This window comes from Homarus americanus, unplaced genomic scaffold (genome assembly GCF_018991925.1).
Source record: "Homarus americanus isolate GMGI-L3 unplaced genomic scaffold, GMGI_Hamer_2.0 scaffold32583, whole genome shotgun sequence".
Classification (NCBI taxonomy): domain Eukaryota; kingdom Metazoa; phylum Arthropoda; class Malacostraca; order Decapoda; family Nephropidae; genus Homarus; species Homarus americanus.
Window position 1 is genome coordinate 5,834,621 of NW_024713129.1, and position 19,099 is coordinate 5,853,719.

General features: G+C 37.7%; 1 protein-coding gene across 2 annotated transcripts in view; it reads right to left on the reverse strand.

Annotated features, from left to right (window-relative positions):
• The window catches only part of LOC121866482 (NADPH--cytochrome P450 reductase-like), a 71,237-nt gene that overhangs the window by 16,781 nt on the left and 35,357 nt on the right, over nucleotides 1-19,099 (reverse strand). For both annotated transcript variants that reach the window (XM_042366196.1, XM_042366203.1), the window contains exons 7-9: nucleotides 16,007-16,140; nucleotides 14,961-15,213; nucleotides 654-851 (exon numbers count right to left, since the gene is read on the reverse strand). In XM_042366196.1, coding sequence (XP_042222130.1) covers nucleotides 654-851; nucleotides 14,961-15,213; nucleotides 16,007-16,140 — 585 coding nt within the window. The remainder of the gene's footprint in view (nucleotides 1-653; nucleotides 852-14,960; nucleotides 15,214-16,006; nucleotides 16,141-19,099) is intronic.

Here is a 19,099-nt window from a genome sequence, read left to right on the forward strand (position 1 = left end):
CCACTCCCAGGTATGTGGAACACCCCAGTTCCTCTACTCAATCACCATACAGCTGGGTGACTGCCTGGCTGAACTGTATTGCATTGCCCAGAGGATGGTTTGAGTGTGGAAGAAACTATTTTTTATACATAAAACATGCGCAACTGTATTTCATGAAATGTTTTGTATAAATTTTATTGTTATACAAATTAAGCTAAACTTGTCCTCATTTAATTGTTTAACTCTGAACCACAGTGGTTATATAAAAGTTTGGTGTTGATAGATCAATCGTTTAACTTCAAACCCGTTTAAAACAAATTCATTTATTATTACTGTATTATTATTAGGGTATACAGTACTGTGCTCCGTGTTTACTTCCCTATCGTTTGAAACTGTTGTTCCCCCTTCGAACTTTTCTGTTATCTCTCATTTTGTGATAATTTCACTAAAAGTTAGGTTTTCAGGACTTAACCCCATCATTAAATGAGGGATACCTGTACATAAAACCTATTTAACTCACAACATAAAAGTATAAATTTTTCAAGAATTAAAAATAATTCTTTAGGAAGGAAGAGAGAAACTAACTAAACTTCACCAGATATGAGAACCTACAGAACCCAAAATACTAGTATCAGTGTCATTCAAAACATGGACAGGCAAACATATTACCCTACCTTTCCAGATGAAGATATGGAGTAGTATCTTGCTTGAAGTCTGGGAAGTAATTCACAAAGGTAGTCAAGAGGTGGTTTACAAGATGGCATGTCTTCCAGAATGTGAACAATGCTGCGTGTATCGTGGACAATCCATCGCTGGTATTCTGCTTTACCTGCCTCACTTGTTCCACTCATGAGCAGCAGTTTTTCCTTCTCCTGTTAAAAAGAAAAACAAACAAATAAATAAATATATACAGTATATATACACTATATATATATATACTGTATATATATATATATATATATACACTATATATACAGACAGACCCCGACTTACGACTGCTTCGACTTACGACCGTCGGGACTTACGACCGCCTCAGATTTTTTATTAAAAAAAATTTTTTTTTTTCTTCAAATGACACGCATTTTCTATACCGAAACGTTTCCAGTTAATGTAGTCTCCATGTATAATTAGAAAATTATGGGGGCCCCATGTGCATTCAGCTGGCTACATTAAAGGTAAGTGCTCAGTCACACTGTAACCATTCCTTATTATTTATTACTTTCACTGTACTGTATCCATTCCTCATTATTCATTACTTTTACTGTACTGTATTTCATTGTAGATTATTTATTTAAAAAAAATTATCTATGTCGGACTTACGGCCATGTCGAACTTACGACCTGGATTTGGGTCCCTAACCCCGTCGTAAGTCGGGGTCTATCTGTATATATATATATATATATATATATATATATATATATATATATATATATATATATATATATATATATATATATACAGTGGTCCCTCGGTTAACGAAGTTCGGTTAACGAATTACCTTCCATAAGAATCTTCACTTCGGTTTACGAATTTTTCCCAACATGTTTTCGCCTGCTCACCAGCTGTAGTATTAGTCCGCCAATAGTTATCGGTTCTAGGGCTTAAATTCGTTACCATTTGAGTAAATATCAAGAAGGTTGTACTATTCAATAATTTTAAAAGTTTTATATTAAATTTTTTAGTTATTTTAACAATTATTGAACTAATTGAAGTTCAGGAAACTAGTTTTTAGCACGCCAAACAGCCACTCAACATACCAAGCTTGGCGTCAGTTTGTGTATCTGTTCAGTGGAGGGAACATCTTGTTTGAGACTCTCTTAAACATAAACTCTTTTTTCCATTTTTACAGTCAAATTATTGGTCATTTTGAAATATATTTTACATATTGATAATGTATAGCACAGTGCAGTGTTGATTTAAAGAAAATATTCTTTATTTACAGCAATAAAACTTAAAATTTCAGTGTTGAAATCGAATCCAGCACGGCTCCAAAGAAATCGAGAAAAGTTATTTCAATCCAGGTAAAACAGGAAATAATAAAGAAACATGAACAGGGCATTAGAACAAATGTGCTTAGTAAAGACTATGGCATGTCGGCATCAACTGTGTCGACAATTCTTGCACAGAAAGACAAGTTCAAGGAAGTGAAAGTGAGAAAGACAAGTTCAAGGAAGTGAAAGTGAGAGACAAATCTACCAGACTGTTTAAAGGTAGATCATTGATAGCAGAAACAGAGAGGTTACTTCTCATTTGGATCAGGGAAAAACAAATGAAAGGTGATTCAGTTTCTACAGAATTTATTTGTGAAAAAGCCAGGGAGATTTACAAACATTTAAAGAAAGATCAACCTGGTTCTTCTGGCACAGAGTTCGAAGATTTTCGGGCAAGCAAGGGCTGGTTTGAAAAATTTAAGAAAAGAAGTGACATTTTCAGTGTTATTAGGCATGGTGAGGCTGCCAGTGCAGATAAAGAAGGAGCAGCAAAGTTTGTAGTGGAGTTTAAGAAACTGGTGAATGAAGAAAATTATCTTCCACAGCAAGTGTTCAATGTGGACGAACCTGGGCTGTTCTGGAAGAAAATACCCAAAAGGACATTCATCACCAGAGATGAAGCCTCTTTACCTGGGCATAAACCCATGAAAGACCGTCTCACTCTATTGCTTGGTGCCAATGCTTCAGGGGATTTCCGACTGAAGCCTATGCTTGTCTACCACTCTGAGAACCCCAGGGTGTTCAAGCAACAAAAAGTGGAAAGAGGACAGCTTGGAGTTTATTGGAAGTCCAACTGTAAGGCATGGGTGACAAGACAGCTCTTTAATGAATGGGCTGTTGAGGTGTTTTGCCCTTCTGTGAAAAGCTACCTAACCACCAAGAAACTCCCTTTAAAGGCTCTTCTCCTTATGGATAATGCCCCTGGTCATGACCCTGAACTTGCCAGCACTTTGGAGGCTCAATTTGACTTTGTCAAAGTGTTGTTTTTGCCTCCCAACACTACTTCAATCATGCAGCCAATGGACCAGAATGTGATCAGCAACTTCAAGAAGTTGTACATGAAGATAATGTTCAGGAGGTGTTATCAGGCAACTTCCACTGACCCTGAACTAACACTGGCACAGTTCTGGAAGACACAATTTAACATCCTGGAGGCTGTAAAATTGATTGTGTCCTCATGGCGAGAAGTCTCCATTAGATCCCTCAATTCTGCATGGAAAGCACTGTGGCCATCAGCAGTCCATGATTTTGAGGGATTTGAGGACGAAGCAGAGTTGGACCAGGAGATTGTGTCCATTGGTCAGTGGAGGCATGTGGAAGAGCTTGTGATGTCTCATGAGCAGGAACTTACTCCTGATGACTTGCAGCAACTGGATGAGATGTTAGAGGCTGACAATGGTGAAGAGGAAAGGGAAAGTGACGACCATATGTCTACTTCAGATTTGAAGGATGTTGTTCACCACTGGGAGAAGTTCAGGAAACTGGCTACAAGGCACCATGATGTGGAAACAACAGAACCTATTTCGTGTAATGCTGAGGACAGAGTGGTCTCCTTCTTCAAAAATCAGTTAATGATGACGAGGAGAAATGCCCCACAAACAAAAATTGCCAGTTTCTTCACTAAAAGGCATCGGGAAACAGATGCTACCCCTCAGCCTTCCACTTCAAGAAGGAGAGAGGATGTTCCTGCTGGAGAATCTGTCAGTCCAGAGGTTCTTGACATTTTCATGGAAGGTGACTCACCTTCCAAGAAGCAGTAAAATGCTTCTCCTCCATCCTCACTTCCTTCTCTTCTCCCTTCTCCTCCTCCACCTCCCACTTCAAATTCACATCAGCATCATCATCCAGGAGCCTTCTACATACACACCTCAAAGTAAGTGTATTTTACTGCATTTTTTTTTTTTTTTACTTTAGGTAATTTTCGGTGAGCTGGAACCAATTAACCAAAAACCCATTGAAACAATGGTTTCGGTTAACGAACAACCTTCCGGAACGAATTGTGTTCGTTAACCGAGGGACCACTGTACCGTATATGCAGCCACTCCTCGATTTACGAAGGGGTTAGGGACCCAAATCCAGGTCGTAAGTCGAAAATGCAAAAATAATAATACAGTACATAGAAAATCTAAAATGGGTGTCTCTTTTTCTTCTCAGCACCACAAGAACTCTTACTGTAACACTTGCCAGCCATTTAAAAGGAATTACAAACGAAAATTTTGTCAGTACACAGCGCAATCACTAACGTTGGGACTCGAAAATACGTAATTTGAAAAAATTTTGGTACGACTGGGGCAGTCATATGTCCGGGTGGTCGTAAGTCGAGTAGGTCGTAAGTCGAGGAGTACCTGTATATCTTGATAAAATCACAGGAAAAAGGGAAACAATGGAGCCTTTCCCCTTTTCCCTGTGTGATTTTATCAAGATTTATCTGATCCACATTTTCATTGTGGATCTACATTATATATATATATACATATATACATATATACACGAAAGTGCTTGGGAACTTCGTGTTTTCTTCTTTCCTTGTGGTTATCAGCATATATATATATATATATATATATATATATATATATATACTCTATATATATATATATATATATATATATATATATATATATATATATATATATATATATATATGTATATATGTATATATATATATATATATATGTATATATATATATATATATACAGTAGTACCCCGCTTAACGGGTCAATAAAACCCACAGGGTACCATGTTAAGTGAAAACCGCGCTAAGTGAACAACAGAACATATGGGATTAATTCCAATAGAAACTGGCTCGACCCCCAAACTCCACTTTTTCCGACACAATACCTATGTTCTATTAAAAATAACATCATAATTTTATGATGGTACATGCACACAATTAATACTTAAGAGGAGTAGAGAAATACAGTCGCCAAGTTAATGTCCATTCAAATAATGGACTCGACTCCCTCCCCCTCTCACACCACAGTGATGCAGCCAGCTCAACAGATGGTCGGTCAGTCCCCTCCCTTCCCCACCCCACCAACCGTCCCAAGGAGATGTGTGGGATAACCTCAAACTAAAGTTAGGAAAATATAATTGACATTGCTGGATTCCTTTTAAGACCAGGAATATTTTGAATATAAATGTCATATATTTTGGACAAAAGATAACATAGTTACCTAGAGAAAAATTTTTATCTAAAAATTGTAAGTTTAAAGTAAAATATATGATGTTTATATTCAAAATGATCACCAAATTATAAGAATTCCAGCAATGTAAATTATATTCTGACCGGGTAATTTGTATGAATTTTATGAGCTAAAACAAATATCTTCAGTTAATAAAAAAAAAATAATCTTCACGACACTATCTGTCAATCACAGTACCCCACCTTGCCTCCCACCCTCTTCCAACCGCGCGGTCAGTCCCAACCCTCCCCCACCCCCACCAATCACTCCATTCAAGAGTTTTGTTTAGTATTAAACTAATACCTCAGATTAAAGTTAGGATAATATAATTGACATTGCTGGATTCCTTGTAAGACCAGAATATTTTGAATCTCGTATCATATATTTTGGACAAAGATAACATACTTACTCAGATTAAACATTTTATCTAAAGTATGTTTAATGCAAATATGTTGTTTATATTCAAAATGATCACCATTATAAGAATTCCAATATTAAATTATATTCTGATAATTTGTATGAATTTTATGAGCTAAAACAAATATCTTCAGTTAAAAAAAAAATTCTTCACAGGGTAACAGATGGTCGGTTGGTCCTTCCCTCCCCCCCACCCCCCACCAACCGTCCCAAGGAGATGTGTGGGATAACCACTAAATTTTAATAAATAATACCTCAAACTAAAGTTAGGATAATATAATTGACATTGCTGGATTCCTTGTAAGACCAGGAATATTTTGAATATAAATGTCATATATTTTGGACAAAAGATAACATAGTTACCTAGAGAAATATTTTTATCTAAAAATTGCATGTTTAATGCAAAATATATGTTGTTTATATTCAAAATGATCACCAAATTATAAGAATTCCAGCAATGTAAATTATATTCTGGCCGGGTAATTTGTATGAATTTTATGAGCTAAAACAGGCAGTCAGGCAGGGTGGCGGGTGGGGCAAATCTAAAAATAGCATCCGAGCCGGACACTCACCGCGTAGCTGTGGAAAAAACCCGCGTTAAGTGAAAGTTCAGCTTTGGCAAGGCACCGCGTATGCGAAACAAGTTAAGTGGGCGCTTAACGGTAACGTCATATGACGTATCGGACTGTGATTGGCCATGCATCCCTACCCCCCTCTGCTGCTAGCTGTAATTGGCTTAAAGTATTATGACGTGTCCACCCAGGGGAGGGAGGGAGGGAGGGAGGAAAGATGATCCTTGACCTAGCCGCGCCAGTTTCATCCCTCCATGCCAGACCGTGTAAACGTGCATCCATTGTTCTCTAAAATGGCTTCCGCCGGACCACCACCCCCAGAGAGAAACCTTTCCTTACCTGGACCCAGCGGCACTAAGCCAAAGAAGACACGACGTTCCTTAAGCTACGAGGTGAAGTATATCATCATCCAAGAGTTGGAGAAAGGAACAAGGCAGGTTGATTTGGCGCGCCAGCATGGTGTGAATGAATCTACGATTCGAACAATAAAGAAGGATGCAGCCAAGCTAAAGGAGCACATGAAGATCACAAAGTCTACAGGTGCTTCTATGATCAAGTATTTTCACAACCAGGTGCTTCTCAAGACAGAAAAATTACTTGTGAGGTACTTGGTGCGTCAGGCGCGACGGAACATGGCGGTCGACACGCACTCTGTTAAGGACTACGCACGTGAACTGTACATCGCGGTGGCACGAAAGATGGGAACTACAGAGCCCAAACCCTTTAATGCTTCCTCTGGGTGGTTACAGAGGTTTAAGATCCGGAACAAGATCACCAATATAAACATTGGTGGTGAAGAAGCGAGTGCTGACCGTGCTGCGGCTAGGGAATTTCCTCCGTTTTTACGTGAGATTATGGAGGAAGGACAGTACAGTGACGACCAGGTGTTTAACATGGACGAATCTCGTCTTTTCTGGAAAAAGCTACCTGGGTAAGTAGGATTAACAAGGGTAAAAATGGAAGATGTTCTGGCTCCAGTAATAACGAAATAACTAGAACAAATGGCTTTAAATTAGGCCAGAGTTCGATTCAGAAAGGATATGAAGCCAAGCACTGGTTTGGTAATAGAGTTGTGGATATGTGGAATAGGCTACCGAGAGTGCTATAGTAGGATCGGGGGCAGCTAGGGAAGGCTTCAAGGCGAGAAGTTGGATAGGCACATGGAGGGTGCTGGGATGGGTGTGAGGATCTGCCCTGTATGGGCCAGTCGGCCTCCTGCAGTATCCCACTTTCTTATGTTCTTATGTTCCAGTCGCCGTTGTAAAGAATGCCAGCAAGATTCGGGGCCGGAAGATGCAGAAGGAAAGCATCACCGTCCTGTTTACCACCAATGCCTCCGGTACCAGTAAGCTCAAGTTATCGGTGATCCACACAGCACGCAAGCCGCACGCCTACAAAACCATGGACATGACCAAGCTAAATGTCCACTGGCTGACCGCACGTAAGGCGTGGATGTTCTCTACACTCTCCTTCTCCTGGTTTGATGACTGTTTTGTTCCCGATGTAAAGAAATTCTGTGAGCAACAGAATGTGCCATTCAAGATTTTGTTGCTGCTGGACAACGCACCAGGACACTCGCCCCTACTGTTAGATCGTCATCCCAACACTACGTCTATATTACAGCCCATGAACCAAGAGTTAATCTGTTATGTAAAAGCTGCATTCTCTACGAAAAAATTCAAACTCCTGAACGACTACACCAACACCAGGGAAGAGTTGCGCAACCTGAGTGACACCACCACCGATAGCAAGAGCGAAGAAGATGAGGATCAACAGTTGGCACAGCAAAAAATACTGTTCAAACAATTCTGGAGAGTATTTAACATCAAGAAAGCTGTGGACTTCTTGGTGGAGTCATGGGATCAGCTGTCTATTGCTACAATTCGTCACGCATGGAGACATGTGTTGCATGGAATACCAGGTGAGAGGAGGAGTCAATCTGTGACTGGTGAGGTTCAGACTGTTGCAGTAGCAGTGGACCTTGCCAGAGAAGCTGCGCAGACTGTTACAGTTCCAGGCTTCTCCGAGACCACCAACGACGACATCCTAGAGGTGATAAGGGATCCTGATGTGACTACCGACGAGATGGTAGATGATGATGATGACGACGTCAGTGAAGAGGCAGGTGGTGCGTCATCCCAAGAAGAACAACACTTATCCCATAGTAATGTTAGGGGTGCCATCGAGTGTATCGAGAAAGCCAAGCTCCTCCTTTCCGACGACCCTGACGCAAACAGGTATGAAATCTTCACTACCCAGCTGTTGCAGACTATAGAGCCCTACATCAAGGTGTATCACGACAACATCAACACCAGCCGTCAGCAAAGCATAACAGATTTCTTCGCCCGCAACCCACCACAGCCAGCCCAAGCCAGTGATAGTGACAGTGAAGATGACTTTGAGGGATTTGTCAGGGAAGCCCTGACAGCTGTAAGTGACAGTGATGGTGATGCACCTAGTAATGGTGATTCACCTGAGGGCCAGTAATCTGCCCTCTGCCTCGGAACCAGCCTCCATCCCCGTATGCCGACCCATCTCTTCTACTAAAGTAAGTGTTCCACATAACTTTTAGTTTTCCTAACCTAACCTTTATTTTTCCTATGTTAACCTTTATTTTTCCTAACCTAACCTCTTCTATATTACTTGTTTTTTCATACCATCATAAAGTTAAGATAAAATTTTTACTACAACATAGTTGTGTGTCGTCAAAAAGTGGAGTTTGGGGGTCGGCCCGGACTCTATTTCAATTAATCCCATATGTTATGTTATTCACTTACGCGTTCCTCACTTTCCGTGGGACATTAACCTAATGTGAGGGTTGACTTCATATATAGTATATATATATATATATATAGTATATATATATATATATAGTATATATATATATATATAGTATATATATATATATATAGTATATATATACATATATAGTATATATATATATATATATATATATATATATATATATATATATATATATATATATATATATATATATATATATATATATATATATATATATATATATATATATATATATATATATATTACTTAAAGAGCATAATTTTCTTGATATATACTCCATTGGAAATGAATGCAAACATAGAACAGATTACTGAATTAGCAGACTAGCCCATCAGCTGATCAGCTGATGCTCACAACAAAACGTGATGTTCGTAAGGATTTCGTTAATCAAATTTTTTTCGTTAACCAAATTGAAGATTCTTATGGAAGGTAATTCGTTAACTGAAATTTCGTTAACCGAACCGTTCGTTAACCGAGGGACCACTGTATATATATTGTAATAAACAGGACCACCCACACAGATCGGCGCCCATGCACACAGGCAGGCACCCATACACCCATGTGAACGACCGTTAAAATGTTTATGGCACTTGTCAGACTGGATGAACACAATTAGTTACAGCCTTAAAGAATAACATGTAAACCTATATGGGGTGCCATGGAGATAGCCCTGCCCATACAATGTGCCAACCAATCAGGGTAACAGAGCATAAGGACCCTTGGAAAGAACCCACTCTGATTGGAGATGAAAAGGCCTCATCGACAACAGGATAGGCAGTGTAAGAAAGGAGAGACAGTTTGGCTGTTGGAGTGTGGGTGTGAGGTTCCTCTGTGTGGCCCGGCGACTGGCAATATTGAAGGATCGGTAATGTGTACCTAATATTTTCTCTTTAGTTTTGCGGGTGTATAGTGAGCTCCATTCCCCCACAGTATCTAGTTAAAAATAGGATGAACACAGGCGATCTCATGTCATGTCCTTGCTGAATAAACTTAAAATGGAAAATATCTCTTTCCACTACCCTCACTAACTAATACATTAACCTAAAACAAAGGGTTTCCCCAGTAACAGATATTGGATACCAAAATGTACATAGAGTCAAGTGACCCCCTTTAGTAACTACAGTACCAACCCGCCTGAGTAAAGTAAGTACAGTAAAGCCTCGAATAACGACGTTAATGTGTACCTCCAATATTGCAGTTTAAGGTGAATTGCCTTATCGCGAATCAGTAATTACCATTAAAATAAAGCAATAATAATGAGATGCATTCCCAAGTGTGACCTTTTCATATCTTTTGTGTGGCTTTTTACCCTCTTTTCCCCCAAAAACAATACAATGAATGAAAATTGCAAACCATATTCTTTAAATAATGTTTCTCAATGTACCTTATACAATGTAAATGACTAATAATATGGTCACACAAGAGATGGGACACCATTGTTTTCGTTTGTGTTTACAGCCAGGAGTCCGGGACGATAGTTCTACATGAAAAAATTAAGAAAATAAGATCCTGGTTGTAGCTGTAGTAAAATTAATGTAAAAAAATTAATATACTGTACATGTTTTAAGTAACATTATTTAATGTTAATAAATGGAACAATAGAAGTAGCTAACCACTAATGTCAAAGAAAAAAAGAGATGGATTGGGAACGCCAACATATACGTGCGCATTTAAGGATACCGAGTCATTTATCTTTTTAAGACATGTACAAAAGAGTCATTATTGTTTATTACTAAATATGTATTTGATTGAATTAATATTTATATATGCAAAATGAACAATACAATCCATTAATAATACGTAGAATATTAAAACACACAAGAGGATAAGAGACGGCATTGTTGTCAGTGTTTACACCCATAATGTCAGTTATCCACCTGATACTGAAGAAAATAAGACCCTGGTTGTTGTTGTAGTAAAATTAATGTAAAAATTATGTATGCTTAATTAATGCTATTTAATATAAAGTAGAAGTAACCACTGATATTAAAGAAAAAGTGAGACTGATAGTGGAACGCCAATGTATACGTGCGCACTCAAGGAAACATAGTCATTTATCTTAAGAATATGTACAAAAGAATCAATATTGTTTATTACTGAATATGTATTTGATTGAATTAATGTTTATATATGTGAAATGAACAATGCAATTCATTAATAATACGTAGAATATTAAAACACACACGAGGAGACAAGACGGCATTGTTTTCGTGAGTGACGATGGTTCTACATAAGAAACTGAAGAAAAGAAGACCCTGGTTGTAGCTGTAGTGAATTTAATAAAAAAAAATTAAATACCTGTATGTATGTTTCAAGAAATGTTATTTAATGTTAATAAATGGAACACTAGAAGTAGGCTAACCACTAATGGTAAAGAAATAAAGTGAGACGATTGGGAACGCCAACGCATGAACAGTAAGTGCGTACATGTGAAAACATATCGTCATTTCTCTACATATGAATATGAAAGCAACACTTATTTACTGTTCATATATGTTTTAAATAACATTTATGAATGTAAAAAAAAAATTCTACTTACCAATGGTGGTAAAGTCTAAAACATAAGGACAGCCAATGAATATTGTGCGAGTTTTTACTCAGATGACGAAGTCATCAGGTTCAACTCTGGCTGAAGTTGTAGCTTTCCATAAAGCTGTTGCTGAAACTGTTACTAAACCTGAAGTTGATGGTGAAGCTGCTTATGATGCTGAATTTGATGGTGTAGCTGAAGTTGGTGGTTCAGGCCTTCGAATAATAAAGCTGTTGAAAGAACTTTGCACAGCTGCTTTTTTTCTCATTACAGTGACCCCTCGTCTAACGAACACCTCGGTTAACGTAATTTCGATTAACGAACTGCCTTCCATAAGGATCTTCAATTCGGTTAACGAAAAAAAATTCGGTTAACGAAGTTCTTACGAACCGACCTCAACATGTTTTCGCTTACACTGACCGGGCAACCAGCTTTAGTATCAGTCCGCCAATACATTAATCGGTTCTAGGGCTTAAATTCCTTACTATTCTAGTAAATATCAAGAAGTTTATACTATTCAATAATTTTAAAAGTTTAATATTCAATTTTTTAGTCATTTTAACAATTATTGAACATAATTGAAGGTAAAGTGACTAGTTTAATGCGCGGCATCCAGCCTCTTAACACAGTAAACAGGCGTTAGTCTCTCTCTGTTTTCACTGGAGGTAACATCTTGCTTGAGACTCTCTTCAACTAAACGCTTTTTTTCTGTGTTTCCAAGCAAATTATTGGTCATTTTGAAATATATTTTATATATTGACAATATATAATGCAGTGCAGTGTTGATTTAAAGAAAATAATCTTGAATTACACCAGAGAGCTAAAATTTTATGGGTGAAATGGTGCCATGGGGTGACTTCTCTTCCACCCCAATGCCTTCTCCTCCACCCCCATTCTAAATCCCATCATCATCATCCAGGAGCCTTCTACATACACACCTCAAAGTAAGTGAACTTTTCTACCATTTTTGTTGAATTTAGGAAATTTTCGGTGAGCTGGAACCAATTTCCCAAAAACCCATTGAAACAATGGTTTCGGTTAACGAACTTTTCGGTTAACGAACGACCTTCTGGAACGGATTGAGTTCGTTAACGGAGGGGTCACTGTATACATCTTTATGTAGAGGTCATTTGCATTTATTTAAATTTTAATGCTTTGTTCTGTTAAGGGATCCACTTCAGAAAATATGTTCATTGCTTGCTTCATATAATATCCACAGACCTCTCACCTTTTCATATCGTTTTAACACATCTAGTTCCTTGGCTAAGCTTATACTCTTTCTATTAGCTTTAGAAACAACACTACCATCACTTGCTCTCTTGCTCATGTTGAATAGGGATGCAAAAATGCTGTAAGAAACCTGAGAAAGTTTTTCTCCTGTTCCGCTCCAGATGCGTAAAAACAAAAGGCCAGCCAAGCTCCGACTGTTGTTTGCCACTTATTAGCCAGGCAGCTTCTTTGTGCAAGGTGCTCTTCATTTTTTTACAGTATTGTCTTTATTTTATAATACATATCGGGATTTAGTTATTATTTATATGAAATGTAATTTTATTTTACTTTTATTATATTTTGGTCGTAAATACGAATGAAATAATGACGTAAATTGAATTGGGTCCTAAATTAACTAGGGTCTTAAATATGAAAAGTTGTTGGTCAAATTGTTGTTATTGGAGGCTTTACTGTACTATATATAATGGTTGCCCCTCATGTATGAGGATATCCGGTCCTTGGGCCACCTAGGTGTGAATTTTAAGGTGTAGAAGCTGTCGCCAACACAACAACCACACCCTGAGTTAACGATTTGCATGACCCGCGTCAAGGAATAGTCCGAGAAGACCGGACAACTCGCCAACTGCACTGGCTAACCATTACCCCGGAATATGATCTGCAAATCGATTAATGTCCAGGTCCCCAATTACTGCTGGGTAGACAGAGGTAAATGGCATAGAGAAACTTGCCCATAGTTTCACCCTGCTCGGGGATCGAACACGGGTCCGCTCACATGTGAGGCGAGCATGCTGACCAACGCACGCATGCACGCACACACACGTAGGTAATCTAGGGGAAGGAAGTGTGGTAGGATTTAATATTTGGTCACATGTCTGTAACTCTCGTCACTGAAGATCACGGACCAGACTGAATTTTGATAAAATTAACCTTTGGGCAAAGCCCAAGAGGGTGCCAGAGGTATGATACATTCACCATTGATCTTCATGCTATAACCTGTGCTACATTCAAATTTCACGTGTCTATAGTTGATAGTATTTTTAATACAGTCATGCGCCGGTTAACGTCCAACCGACAACGTTCGATCGCATATACGTCCGTGCCCCCAAAAGTGATGCCTGCTGGACCACCACTCCACGACACCCTGACGGAGACACGATGATCCTCCCCATACTGGCCAGATATTATGTGTTAAAGGAATATCCTTCCTTCCTTAGGCATTTGCCTCCAGGTGTAATGTTAACCTACATCTATTGAGGATAAAGTCTTTCACCCACAAATTGACAATAACACATTTGCTATAATCAGACATATCTAGTTGCCTCAACAATTGCAATTCCAGGTGCAATTGGGGTTGCAATTTCAAATTCTGTGTCATTACTACGGAATAAAGAAGTATCTGGTGTACTGCACTCTAAGATTAAGAGAAAACGGACGACTCAGGCATCTTGAATTGAGAGAAAACAGACTTCTTTGACGGGGCTCTCAAATAAAGAGAGACATAGCTACATGTTTTGTGGACTACCCACTTTACAGTATCCTTTTCATCACTTTGTAATAAACCTAGCCATGCCTATGTGTGTTTATGATATTTACCATAACATTATATATATATTTAGTGGGTATAAATGGTTGTAAAATGGGAAACTTGGGGTTGGGTGCCTGGAACCCCCATTAGAATAAATCCGATAGGTTTATGTAATTTCGGACAACGTCCATTTCGGTTAACATCACGTTTCCAAGAACGTATCTAGGACGTTAACTGGCGCATGACTGTACTATTATTTGTATCTTGAGGACACAATCAATGAGTCCAAGACCATGAGTGTAGCAAAACTTTTCAGACATGTCAGTTGTGGCCAAGACCGTGAGTGTTAATTTTAAACTTCACAAATTTTTCATAATAAAATTTGACATTTACTGTAATATTTTGCCTATTCAATTTACCCTAAGTTGTTTATTAGGTTAATGATTAAGTTTATTCCCTTATCTGCTCCAAAATGGCTATCACATACCTATTTGACACTTCAATGCAGAAGAGGGTTGAGGCCACTGCTATAAACCATACAATTGGATTATTCATGCACACTTTACACCAGCTAGTGCATATGAAGAAGAAAAGAAAAGAAAAGAAAAAAGGAAAGAAAAAAATTAACAGCAGGCTGATTAACTAGCAATCATCTAAAAGTGTATAGCAGATACTGTATCAGCTATACATTCTTTATGCAATTCAAGCTACACAGTACAATTTCTTACCGCAGTATCAGTTGTGTATTCTGCAAGTTCCTTAAGGACATGAGTTCTGGGCAGGAAGGCAATATCAACATAGTGTGAGAGGGCTGTGCGATAGGTGCAGGGGCAAGGGAAGGGGTGTTTCTTGCTACTGTCCTCATCAACATTAGTCAAGGTGATCACTTTATCAGGGTCTTCTCCAACAAGTTCTGTGAGTCGATTCACGAGGGCAGGGTCGTTGATGGGATAAATTGCCACATGATCACCGGAATCATACCTGGAAATTTAAGAGATTTTTTAAGTCCACTCACTGTCTAAATAATGCTTTGCTCAACATACTCTTGCTATTTCTATTCCCTAAATATTATTACATGGTTACATCTGATATGGTTTCAATTCCCACATTAACTAATGAAAGTCCTTTTGATCTACCAAGTATCATTCATTCAAATGGCTTCCTTGTTTCTTGATAAAGCAACTTCTTTATAAACTAAATCTTCCTACAAAATGCATATCCTCAGTCCATAAGAAACAGAAAAAGTACTTTGAAACTCCTAAAAGTAACAGAATCTTGATGATCCATTAATCTCAGGCCAAGCTGTAGACCAAGTTCTCTTGTCTACTGTTTCCTCCAAGAGATGGAGACTCTATCCCTGAGCTGATGTACAGTATCTGACCAAACTAATAGATCTCTTTGTATGTCTAAACAGCCACTGATGACAAGTACCAAGTCAATAACTACCACTCCAACAGGTCAAGGGAAAGAAACAACTTAGTCACCGAAGCTTACCTCTGGGGACTGAAACCACCACAACATATCTGGACTGGGAACAGCCTTTCATAATTTGACCACTAAAGCAATCAACACGAACTGTCCAGTTACCTTCTCACACCAACAGCAAGATACAGGTACAGTATTCATATTCAAACAATCACTCATGTGACTCCATTTACTTCTTTTTATTTAAGCTTTCCAAACTTAATTTGTTCATATTCTTATTTGACTTTATATTTAAAGTACTCTTCTAAACTTTGTAAAACACATTTCTTATTAAAATATTAAATAATACCTTATTCTTGAGCCCTCAATGTTCAGCTCGATGTGCATACAGTTGCGATCTCCACCCTGGAACAATTCTCTATTGACAGATATTTCTGCCATCATTGGATTCTTACTGTCAAATGGAGGTCTCTGGCTGCCAACCTAAAATGTAAGGAGAATCATGAATAGTTAAATGACAAAGCTATGCTACGATAAAAAAATAAAATAAAATTTAATAACTAGATCTAAAAGAATTACAGCATATATATATACACACAGTAATATCTCCGTTAACCGGAATCCCTCAAACTCGGAACTCTCCGATAGCTGGGATTGAAACTCGCTTGGAAAAGCATTCCCAAAGCTGAAATTAAACAAAAATTCCGGCTTTGGGAACAAATTTTCCCGAGGTAAAAAATTGAGAGTATATTCTGATAATGTCTTGAATAAAGATGAAAACTCAAGTATTTTGGGGAAGGACCAGACCTGAGTCAATGTCAGGTGGAGGTAGGGTGGGGGATTAGTGGTTTCATATTACTGACTTTCTGATGGAATGTCAGATCACCCTTTCTTGGGTAAGGGATAAGTGGGTCTCATGACCTGAAGATGTCTTAAATAAACACGAAACCTAAAGTATTTTAGAGAGATTGTGATAAGTAAAAGCATAAATGAGCAAAGTTGTATCCCTTCAACATTACATTACATAACATTTTAAAATATGGAGTAAGAAAGCAGAAAGGTGTGGATGATTACCGTATATCACGGCCTATAAGACGAAATTTGAACATTAAAAAAATCTGCCCAAAGTTAGGGGGTCGTCTAAACCACCAAGTTTAAAATTCTTACCTCTTAAATATTGTGGTTTAGTGTGTCAAGAGTGGTGATGAAAACATCGTAAGCCACTCACAAGGTCTTACCACTAATTATTTTATACTGAAACTTACGTTTGGCAAGCTGGATTAAAATTAAGATTACCGGTATATTAAAATAATAAAAATGTATTATAAACCTGTCTAACATACCGTAAAAGAGATTTATACCCCTGTAATAAACACAGCTATCATCACACACCCCTCCCCACGCCCCCCCCATTTGCCAGTGAGGAGACAAGAAAGGGAAAGTGACCCGAGATTGGGCTATTTTTAGCCGTGGAGGTGGTCAGTAATGCATACCGGTATCGGTATATTTACTCATAATAATATTTATCTCCTATAAATAATTGATTTAAATTTTATTTTTTTACAAAGAATATTCAGTAAATGAGTGCATTAATTCTTGAAACTATCGACGGTTAATTACAGACACTCAAGTGACGTCACTAGTGTTTACACTACACCAGCTGGTAATATTTGATGCCATTACTTGAAGTGAATTGGCCTTATTTTAAGTAACTAACTATAAATAAATACAAAAATTAAAAAAAAAGATCAAAACTGAGAAATAATATACTGTATGTATGTTGTGTTGTCAAAGTAAGAGGAACAATTGTGTAAGTACGTAATATTTTTTCACTCAAATCCTAATGAAACACTACTGGAGAACATTCCTTTGTCGCAAAACAGTTTATAAATTAAAGAAAATAATTACAGTGTGTTTAATATATTACAGTATATTATAAATAAATAAATAAAACAAATAATTCGGTAAATCTATTTAAAGTAAATGGAAAATAAGCAAACATGTTATTTACCAAGACCCTTCCGTCTGGCTCAGGGTGAGATGGAGGGGAGATAACAAAGCTATTTATAGCCCATCAGAAGTGACCAGTACCCTAATGCACCATAAATAATTCATTGAACATTCATTTTTTGTACATAGTATATTCAGTATATATATATATATATATATATATATATATATATATATATATATATATATATATATATATATATATATATATATATATATATATATATATATATATATATATATATATATATATATATATATATGTGTAATAAATGTATGTAGTAAGTACATACTGGTAACCTTTTTCACTCAAATCCTAATGAAACACCACAATTAGAATACGGTGGTTGCTGTTGAACCACATGTTGTATAAATAGTCACACCACCGAGACGAGGGAACACTCCCACCACGCTTCAGTGACGTCACTAGTGTTTACACTACACCAGCGGGTATAATTTGATGACATTACTTGAAGTGAATTGGCCTTATTTTAAAAAATCAAGGATGGTTGGTAAAGGACTACTGAGTCAGTGGGTAAGTGTCACATTTGGGGTACTGGTCTTATACAGCAAATAGAGCTCAAAAGCTACTTTTTAAATGGAAATTTGGGGGGGTCTTATACCCATTATAGGCCGTGATATACGGTAGAGAGACGGAGTGGAAAGGAAAGGTAACATGCACCAGTGTTGCCAAGTAATAAGCTCCTCAACACTGAGCTTTTAATTTGCCTCCATGCAGTCACACAACAAGACCCTCACTAGATGCTTGTCGTCTTAATTCCCGTGTGTGTGTGTGTGTTTTAGCCTGCCAAGCACATTGTAGGATTTGAAGAAGTTGATGAAGGGTCAAGTGGTGAGGTGACATGCCAAGACACTTACACAGCACACATTAACAGCACTACTAAACCATTGTCTTATAACATTTTACATTATAATTTCTATTTTAAAATTAATTGATACATGATGGCTCAACAGGGCACTTTTGCACTTAGACAACTGATCAATGAATAAACCAGGGCATATGGAGACTCATTAGTGATGTCACAAAGCTTTGAAACTACAACCACATAAATTATCACAACCTGTACTTAAATGTACTGTACTAAGTTAATTACTAAAATTATTATGTATGGTGCAAAATAATGGATGTTTATACTCAAATTAATTGCTATCTTACAAGAATTTCAGCAATGCAAGTTGTATTCTCCTAAGTGAAATCAGTTACATTTTATAAAGCAAAACAATATAACCCCTCTACCTTTACCCATAAGTAATCCCCCCCCCCTCCTCCCAGCCAGAGGTATAAGGGTCATATAGGGGGTAAGAGTGACCGCGACAACCCCCCTCCCTAAATGGCTAATTCACGGTGTGTGTGTGTGTGTGTGTGTGTGTGTGTGTGTGTGTGTGTGTGTGTGTGTACATAAGATAAATG